Here is a 10,533-nt window from a genome sequence, read left to right on the forward strand (position 1 = left end):
ACTTTAGAGGTGGATAATATTATAATGTTCAAAGACATTTCAACAGATACACAGATTGAAAAAGTTTAGATAGAAATGTCGCAAATGCAGGGAAATGGGACTCGCTCAAGTTGACAACTTGGTTGGCATGAGTAAGTAGAGCTGAAAGACCCATTTCTATGCTGTATGACTCCATGTAAGCAAGGCAAAAGCAAAACTACAGTGTGCACTCAGCAATATCTAGAGCATAATACCTATTCCCACTGAGCAGTTTATGCAAGATGTTGAGTAGCTCTAACACTTATGATATGGGAAATTTAAGGACCATGGAAGTAAGTTATTTAATAGTCATAGAATTGGTGGGATCTCTCTCCACAGCAGCCTTGAAAACAGTGTATCATGTTGCATAGCACAAGCTATTTGGTGATATCCTAAAGAAGAATGAGCGCTTTGGGATGTGGGAGGAAACCAGAGCACCAACGGGAAAACACACTTTGTTACAAGGAAAATGTGCAAACCCCATGGAATGGACAAGATATCAGAAATGAACCTGAGCCATTGCACCTGCAGAAACACCGGACCTTTGTTTTTGAAAAAGCATTCAGGTAGACACCCGATGAGACCATGTACAAACAGTTCAATAGGTTCATTGGGTTATACACTTCATAGCTACTTAGTCATGAAACTGATTTCAATTCACCTTCAGAAGGAATTTCTCAAGATTTTCTATATCCAAATTGTGAAATCTATTTTGACTTTCCTGAGTGATTACCTTGCTGATAATACTTTATACTTTACGTACTTTATTGTCGCCAAACAATTGATACTAGAAAATACAATCATCACAACGATATTGGTTCTGTGCTTCCTGCTCCCTGCAGTACAAATCGATAGTAAATATTAAAAATTTAAATTATAAATCGTAAATAGAAAATAGAAAATGGAAAGTAAGGTAGTGCAAAAAAACCGAGAGGCAGGTCCGGATATTTGGAGGGTACAGCCCAGATCCGGGTCAGGATCCGTTCAGCAGCCTTATTACAGTTGGAAAGAAGCTGTTCCCAAATCTGGCCGTATGAGTCTTCAAGCTCCTGAGCCTTCTCCCGGAGGGAAGGGGAACGAAAAGTGTGTTGGCTGGGTGGGTCGTGCCCTTGATTATCCTGGCAGCACTGCTCCGACAGCGTGTGGTGTAATGTGAGTCCAAGGATGGAAGATTGGTTTGTGTGATGTGCTGTGCTGTGTTCATGAGCTTCTGCAGCTTCTTTCAGTCTTGGACAGGACAACTTCCATACCAGGTTGTGATGCACCCTAGAAGAATGCTTTCGACAGTGCATCTATAAAAAATAGTGAGGGTTTTAGGGGACAGGCCAAATTTCTTTAGCTTTCTCAGGAAGTAAAGGCGCTGGTGGGCCTTCTTGGCAGTGGACTCTGCTTGGTTGGACCAAGTCAGGTCATTTGTTATAGATGGTGAACACTGATATTTCTGTCATTTCATTGCAACAGAGCCTATGAAACTCAAAGGGTTTGCTCATCACTGCTTGCAATATTAAAATTTTACCAGCTTCCCAGAAACTAAAACATGTAACCTCCTGTAACCTTAAGAACTTTTTGAAGCACAATGAATTTAGGGTTCACAAACGTAGATAACTCAAAAATATCTGAGGCAGATTATAAAATTGAATTGTCTCAAACAAGTAAAAAACTTAAGACATTAAGTATTTCAGTAACTCAGAAAGAAATATGCTTAATAATCTACCCCAAGGATTTGAACACAAGAATCTAAGTGGATACTCCCAACATACTGAAAAGATATCTTCTTTTAGATTTAAAGCCAACCTAAGGAAGTTCCCTGTTTCCCTTTCAGGTGTACCTAAAAGAGCTCATTTTAAAGTTCAAAGCAAATTTATTGTCGAAGTATGTTTATGTCACCTTTTACTACTCTGAGATTCACTTTATTGCAGACATTCAGAGTAAATACAAAAAACACAATAGAATCAATAAAAAAACTGAATACAAAGAAGGACAAAAAGACAATGTGTAGAAGAGAACAAATTGTGAAAATACTAAAAAGTATAATAATAAATAAATGGAAGTAATAAGTATTGAGAATGAGTTGTAGAGTCCACGAAGGTGAGTCTGTAGATTGTGGAATTAGTTCAGTGTTTGAGTGAATGAAATTATCCACTCTGGTTCAAGAGCCTGATGATGGTGGGGTAAGATCTGTTCCTGAACCTGGTGGCATGGGACATAAGGCTCCTGTACTTCTTCCCTAATAGCAGCTGTGAGAAAGCATGGATGGTGGGGGTTCTAGATGGATAGTGCCTTATTGCAACATTGCTGTTGTAGCTGTATTCAATGGTGGGGAGGGCTTTACCTGTGATAGACTGGGATGTGTCCACAGCAGACCATGACACAACCAGTCAGAACACATCTATAGAAGTTCGTCGAAGTTTTAGATGACATATCAAATCTTCGCAAACATCTAAGAAAGTAGAGGGGGTGCTCTGCTTTCTTCGTAATTGAACTTGTGTGCTAGGCCCAGGACAGGTCCTCTGAAACAATAATTTGAAGTTGCTAACTCTCTCCACCTCTAATGAGGACAGTCTCATGGACCGCTGGTTTCCTTCTCCTGAAGTCTATTATCAGCTCTTTGGTTTTGCTGATATTGAGAGTGAGATTATTGTTGTGGCACCATTCAGCCAGATTTTCAAACTCCTTCCTACATGCTGATTCATCACCTGTTCAGAATACTGTTGCTCATCATAGCACTATTCTGAAGATCAAAGGAATAATCCTAGACATCTTGGTTAATATCACCACTAATTAAAAAAAAATGTGATTGGGCATTGCCACTTCAGAAGCATTGTGTGCAAAAATTGGCAGCATAACAACTGTCACAGGGTTATGAAAGGCAATATACAAAGATCTGACCTGGCTATCCTGTACAATATGAATATCAATACCACCCTGCACGCACCAATTACACTGTTTACTTAGTCACAAAATGCTCGAGAACTAAACATGCATGACTGTCTAACTTTTGCTAATTTACTGTGTGGCAATTTGGCCTTCATAACAACAGATTCAAGATTCAAAGCACATTTATTATCAAAGTATACAGGCAGTAGACAATCCTGAGATTTGTCTTCCTACAGACAGCCATGAAACAAATAAAATCATGCAACCCATTCAAAGAAAAACATCAAACCACAAAGTCACTGAAACGGTCGAGGAATGTTCATTCAGTTCAATTTAGCGATTTAGCGCTATGTTGTTCATTGACTGCAGGCTTCAGAGCCAGTTTGCCTCAATCCAGATCACACAAAATAGTAATAAAACAGGGAGAAAGCGGAAACACATCATAACATGATCTAAAGTCAAATCCACATCAATGAAACCTCGCCAAGACACTGGCAGCATGGGGGAGGGGGGGCGGGGAGGAGAAAGAGTTCGGTAGAACGCAGGCACCTTCCCCAAGCTGTCGGACATACGCTGGCAGATGGCACACCCGCTCACCTTCTGCTCGCGTTCTCCTTGATTTCAATCTTCCTCAATGCTTGAATGCATGCCTCAATGCATGATTGACTCAGTTTGCAAAATAAGCAAACTGAGTCAATCATGGGCTCAAGCCCCATTGCTGGCTTCTTAGCCTGCAAGCCACACATTATGCTTGAACCCTCAACGAACAATACATTTTAAACCAAACTTTTTTTAAAAATCTTGTTCATATGATCTCAAAGATTTTGTCTACCACTCCAATCACTCTTCAAAGAACTCTATCAGCCTCTGCATGGAGATAATTGGTCCAATTTCATCACCACTTTAAATCATGGTATCATTCTTCACAGATCTATAAAAATTTGATCATACAATGCCACAATTTCTCTCTCCCATGATCTTGATCACTTCTGTCATTTTTGTGTTGAAGTCTGGAGTGGATCACATTTCATATTTTATGGTCTAAATTACCCTTTTACAAGATCTCACCTGCTTAAGCAATCCCAACTGTAATTTAGACGAGATTTGCTCAAACTTTGGCCTTGATTCACAATTCAAAAATCACTACCATTGACACATTTGGCCCAATAAGACTGCTCTATATCTTTCTGCAAAACCAAGAGAATGGGAGTCAACATCACAACAGCATAAACAAGTTACAAATCATATGTAAGGGGTTTCTTCTTTTATGTTACTGCGAAGGTTCTTAAAATGGCTTCTTTGTTATGTTAGAATTAAAATGGCTTTTCTGTACTAATACTGCGATGTAAGGAGTTCTCTCTCTCTGCTTGTTTGGGTTATATTATTGATAAGAGAGGGAACGAACCAATTGGGATAAATGTTATTCTTTCTTGTGTGTCTGTAAGCTATTGCTTCGCGGGGTTTTGGGGCAGAGGGCACGACAGGGACAGAGACAGTGGACGCGATGCTGTAAGCTGGCCGACGGGATGGACCCTGAGCGGGAGTCCGAAGCCCAGGGTCTTCGGCGGGGAGAGGAGACGAAGACAGACTCGTGTGGAGCGTCTGGTTGACCACCATGGTTGTTGGTCCCAGGCAGCGGGTCAAGGTGGTTGGAGGGGATCAAATGGTGGAAAGAGGACTTGAGCTTCAACTGTTGTGCACGAAGTGATTGAACTTTGATAAGTTTGGCGCCTTTTACTTTCCTTTTATATTTTATCTCTATTAATTACATAGTTCCAGTAATATCTATAAATTGTAATCATTTAATCGTCTATGGTGTATTGTCTGTTATTTGGGCGGGGTGGGGTACATCACACAGCATCCACACAAACTATTACCCAGTTTCGCGGGGCTGAAGGCTGCTTCCCCTAGACGAAAGCGAGCTGAGCGAGTCTGAGGCTTATCGGGGGGGGGGGGGGGGCTACACATATTACACAACTTTGGAAAATTATTCAGCTCTAAGCTCTGCGAAGAAAAATTCCAGCTGGTACATAATACTTGACTTTCAGATTGTAGCTTTACTATCCACCTGTGCGAATACCTTAGATTCGTCCTTGGCCTACCACATCACGACGCTAACAGTAACAACCACAGACACGTCAGATTCTAAACAAGTACAAACACTTCTCCGTTGATTCAGCTTGCCTACTCTAATATCACCTCTTTCCTACAAGCTAAACTAGACTATTTGCACCCTCAACATATTCAAAAGTGAGCTGATTTTTTAAAGAATCACTGAGTAATTAGGACACACCCACAGGTGTTGATACAGAAATTTAGAAATCATTAACTCACTATTCCCTAAACTTAAATATCATATTGTTATCCTGATTCAGAAACTGGATGAACATCAGGTATAAAAGTTAGGATAATGGGCAGATATACTAATTCACAGGATGAGAGCATGGCGAACCACAAGTTCAAGTTTAACAATCACAAAGATAGGCAGCAATGTCACTTGTGAGAATGCACTAAATGAAAATGATTGAAGGCCATAAACATGACAAATAAATTTCAATACAGACCACAGAAGACCCTCTCCAGGTAAAATAGACCACTTCTTAAACAAAAAAAAATGCTATAAACACTTTCGTAGAATCTGGGGATCATTAAAGAGAAAAAAGTGAATATTTTTACAGGATGAGAATTTTGCATGATGTTATCCATGTCTGCATTTCTTAAATCTCAAAATGAAGAGAGATTATGTTGACATTGTCAAGACAAAAAAGTAAGCTGAAGTAGAAAACTTTCAATGGCTGGAAATTTCAACTTAAAATTAGACATTTCAAAAGTGAACTTAGATTTTCTTTCAGTGAAACTCTCTTCTATATTTGGCAGGTGAAGTGGGCTTAATAGTTCATTTTAAATCTGAATCAGACAGATTTGTGTAAAACGTAAACTACTACAAATATGGGGCAAAGTCAGGAAGATGCAAGGAAGTAGCAGATCAACCACATCCTCAGATTTCAGGGGGAAAACATTATTTTATATCACCTCAAACTGCCATTTTTCCCATCACAAAAGCATCAAGCCTCTAGAAACCATAGAAAAACTACAGCACAGAAACAGGCCTTTTGGCCCTTCTTGGCTGTGCCGAACCATTTTCTGCCTAGTCCCACTGACCTGCACACGGACCATATTCCTTCATACACCTCCCATCTATGTATCTATCCAATTTATTCTTAAATGTTAAAAAAGAACCCGCATTTACCACCTCGTCTGGCAGCTCATTCCATACTCCCACCACTGTGTGAAAAAGCCCCCCTTAATGTTCCCTTTAAACTTTTCCCCCCTCACTCTTAACCCATGTCCTCTGTTTTTTTTCTCCCCTTGCCTCAGTGGAAAAAGCCTGCTTGCATTCACTCTATCTATACCTATAATTTTATATACCTCTATCAAATCTCCCCTCATTCTTCTACGCTCCAGGGAATAAAGTCCTAACCTATTCAACCTTTCTCTGTAACTGAGTTTCTCAAGTCCTGGCAACATCCTTGTAAACTCTTTCAACCTTATTTATATCCTTCCTGTAACTTGGTGACCAAAACTGAACACAATACTCCAGATTCGGCCTCACCAATGCCTTATACAACCTCACCACAACATTCCAGCTCTTATACTCAATACTTTGATTAATAAAGGCCAATGTACCAAAAGCTCTCTTTACGACCCTATCTACCTGTGATGCCACTTTTAGGGAATTTTGTATCTGTATTCCCAGATCCCTCTGTTCTACTGCACTCCTCAGTGCCTTACCATTAACCCTGTATGTTCTACCTTGGTTTGTCCTTCCAAAGTGCAATACCTCACACTTGTCCAAGTCCCTCTGCAGGCTCTGAAAACCTTCCTCACTGTCTACTACACCTCCAATCTTTGTATCATCAGCAAATTTGCTGATCCAATTTACCACATCATCATCCAGATCATTGATATAGATGACAAATAACAATGGACCCAGCAATGATCCCTGTGGCACACCACTAGTTACAGGCCTCCACTCTGAGAAGCAATTCTCTACTACCACTCTTTGGCTTCTTCCATTGAGCCAATGTCTAATCCAATTTACCACGTCTCCATGTATACCTAGCGACTGAATTTTCCTAAATAACCTCCCATGCGGGACCTTGTAAAAGGCCTTACTGAAGTCCATGTAGACAATATCCACTGCCTTCCCGTCATCCACTTTCCTGGTAACCTCCTCGAAAAACTCCAATAGATTGGTCAAACATGACCTACCATGCATAAAGCCATGCTGACCCTCCCTAATAAGCCCCTGTCTATCCAAATGCTTGTAGATCCTGTCTCTTAGTAATAGTCTCCAATAACTTACCTACTACTGACGTTAAATTTACTGGCCTATAATTTCCCGGGTTACTTTTCGATCCTTTTTTAAACAACGGAACAACATGAGCCACTCTCCAATCCTCCGGCACCTCACCTGTAGACAGCGACATTTTAAATATTTCTGCTAGGGCCCTTGCAATTTCAACAGAAGTCTCCTTCAAGGTCTGAGGGAACATCCTGTCAGGTCCCGGGGATTTATCCACTTTAATTTTCCTCAAGACAGCAAGCACCTCCTCCTCTTCAATTTGTACAGTTTCCATGATCTAACTACTTGTTTCCCTTAATTCCATAGACTTCATGCCAGTTTCCTTAGTAAATACAGACGCCAAAAACCTATTTGAGATCTCCCCCATTTCCTTTGGTTCCGCACATAACCGACCACTCTGATCTTCAAGAGGACCAATTTTATCCCTTACAATCCTTTTGCTCTTAATATAGCTGTAAAAGCTCTTTGGATTATCCTTCATTTTGACTGCCAAGGTAACCTCATGTCTTCTTTTAGCTGTCCTGATTTCTTTCTTAAGTATTTTCTTGCACTTCTTATACTCCTCAAGCACCTTATTTACTCCCTGTTTCCTATACATGTCACACAACTCCCTCTTCTTCTTTATCAGAGTTGCAATATCCCTTGAGAACCAAGGTTCCTTATTTCTATCCACTTTGCCTTTAATCCTGACAGGAACATACAGACTGTGCACTCTCAAAATTTCTCCTTTGAAGGCTTCCCACCTACCGATCACATCTTTGCCAGAGAACAACCTGTCCCAATCCACGCTTTTTAGATCCTTTCTCATTTCTTCAAATGTCCTGACAACAGGTCCCAGCCCGAAACGTCGACTGTACTTCTTCCTACAGATGCTGCCTGGCCTGCGTTCCACCAGCATTTTGTGTGTGTTGCTTGAATTTCCAGCATCTGCAGATTTCCTCTGGTAAGCCTCTATGTAGCCTGTTATTCACTTTTAGAACTTAAGAGCATTTTAAATTTGTGTATTTTATAGATACAAATATATATTCAGTATTCAAGCCCCTCATCTTGAAACACGCTATATTGCACAATTCGCAAATCCAATTCAGTCTGCTGAAATACCCCTTCTCCCTTATACCTATCAATGACAGCAGCGTAGAGTTGTCATTTGGTTACATGCTGTGAACTTCCGTCTCCCAAAATCCTCAGTCTTTTCCTAAATTTTATTCCTTCCTCCGAACCTGGGAAATTGCTACGCCGCCAAATGAATTGCAATATGAAAACACGGCCCTGCTTCATTACTGAGATTCAAGCAAAGAAACATTTATTAAGTTGGTCACAGGTCAGAAACAAGGGATTAAAAGTGCAAACGCACGCCAATACGCAATAAAACAGACCCTAGGCGAACAGTGACATTTTCTAACAAACCAGCCCTTGTTTCAGATGCGAGTTACCGACAAAAACCACACGTATGAGGGTTGCCTGGGAAGGAAAAGGCCCAACCCGCTAGCTGGGAGGAGCCAACAAACCATGCAGCCCTGGAGCTCGGCCCATTCCCAACCGCATGGCCTCGGGGGGGGGGGGGGGGTGAAAGGTGGAACAGCGCTGACGCTTGCCCTCCCGACCCTGAGACACGCACATGCCGGGTGCAGGAGGCCGGTATGGGCCATGACTTCACCGCCACTTCCGGCCGGCACACATCCCCACCTCCCGTGTTCACAGACAAGAGCCAGACCCCGGCTTCCGGGCCTACACTAGGCTCCGTTCTCCAGCCCGCCTCCGCTCACCTCTATAACCTTCTCCTTCTTCTTCTGCTCGGTCTTCTTGCTGGGTTGGTTGGACGACTTCTTAGGGGGCATGTCACTGTGTCTACCGCTGCCTCGCTCGCTCCTCTGCCGCCGTCAAACTCGATGCTCCTCACACGCACGGGCCGCTGCCGTCCTCGCGCCGTCTTCTGGGTAATACCAGCTCGCGCGGACGCCCTGGCAACGACAATGAGAGAGGCGGAACCGGCGGACAGCACTGCGCAAGCGCGAAGTGAAAGCTCCACTTCCGGGTGTGTGTGTGTCTCTTAGAAAACCTGTAGCACAGTACCGGCGCTTCGGCCGACAAACCTATGCCGAATATGCCCTTATCTCAGAAATTACCTAGGGTTGCCCATAGCCCTCTATTGTTTTTTGAGCTCCATGTATTTATCCTGGAGTCTCTTAAAAGACCCTATCGTATCCGCCTCCACCACCGGCAGCCCATTCCACGCACTCAACACACTCACTGTGTAAAAAACTTACCCATGATATCTTCTCTGTACCTACTTCTAAGCACCGTAAAACTATGCCCTCTCGTACTAGCCATTTCAGCCCTGGGAAAAAGCCTCTGACTATCCACACGATCAATGCCTCTTATTATCTTGTACACCTCTATCAGATCACCTCTCATCCTCCGTCGCTGCAAAGCAAAAAGGCCAAGTTCACTCAACCTTTTCTCGTAAGGCATGCTCCCCAATCCAGGCAGCATCCTTGTAAATCTCTGCACTCTTTCTATAGTTTCCACATCCTTCCTATAGTGAGGTGACCAGAACTGAGCACAGTACTCAAGTGGGGTCTGACCAGTGTCCTATATAGCTGCAACATTACCTCTGGGCTCCTAACCTCAATCCCACGATTGCTTTCTTAACCACAATCAACCTGCGCAGCAGCTTTGAGTGTCCTATGGACGTGGGCCCCAAGATCTCTCTGATCCTCCACACTGCCAAGAATCTTACCATTAATACTATATTGTATCTTATATAACCATATAACAATTACAGCACAGAAACAGACCATCTCGGTCCTTCTAGTCCATGCCGATCTTCTTTGATGAAGAACGAGCCCAGCACCAAAATCTGTCAGTGAAAGGAATGAGCAGGAAGAAATTTTTAGGGATTTCAGAGTGAATCTGCAAAGACAGGACTCGGCCACGGTGGGATAATATGTTTGAACAGTGAGGGAATCAAATTGAAAGCAATGCTGGGGATATCTGAAATATTGATGTGGCATTTTCACCAAGGTTCGACTAGGTAGCTGCTGTGGAAGAGGTAGTAGCAGCAAAGACCGAATTACTTCTTTCCACGGGTGCTGCCTGATCTGAATATTTACAGCACTTCCTATTTTTTAATTCAAGTTTCCAGTGTCTGCAATTAAAAAAAAATCACTTGAATTTACTGTCTTATCTCTTCCATGAGTGTCAAATGTGTCGTATTTGTCTTGTTCAACCTCAGTGGTGGGGAAAAAATTCGATTGCTTTAAAATTAGACC

General features: G+C 42.2%; 1 protein-coding gene across 1 annotated transcript in view; it reads right to left on the minus strand.

The window, feature by feature from the left end:
* The window catches only part of zc3h15 (zinc finger CCCH-type containing 15), a 36,456-nt gene extending 27,240 nt beyond the window's left edge, over positions 1-9,216 (minus strand). Inside the window, exon 1 of the mRNA XM_072261725.1 lies at positions 9,028-9,216. Coding sequence (XP_072117826.1) covers positions 9,028-9,099 — 72 coding nt within the window. The 5' untranslated portion in view covers positions 9,100-9,216. The remainder of the gene's footprint in view (positions 1-9,027) is intronic.
* Between the last annotated feature and the right edge of the window lie 1,317 nt (positions 9,217-10,533).

This window comes from Mobula birostris, chromosome 6, assembly GCF_030028105.1.
Source record: "Mobula birostris isolate sMobBir1 chromosome 6, sMobBir1.hap1, whole genome shotgun sequence".
Lineage (NCBI taxonomy): Eukaryota > Metazoa > Chordata > Chondrichthyes > Myliobatiformes > Myliobatidae > Mobula > Mobula birostris.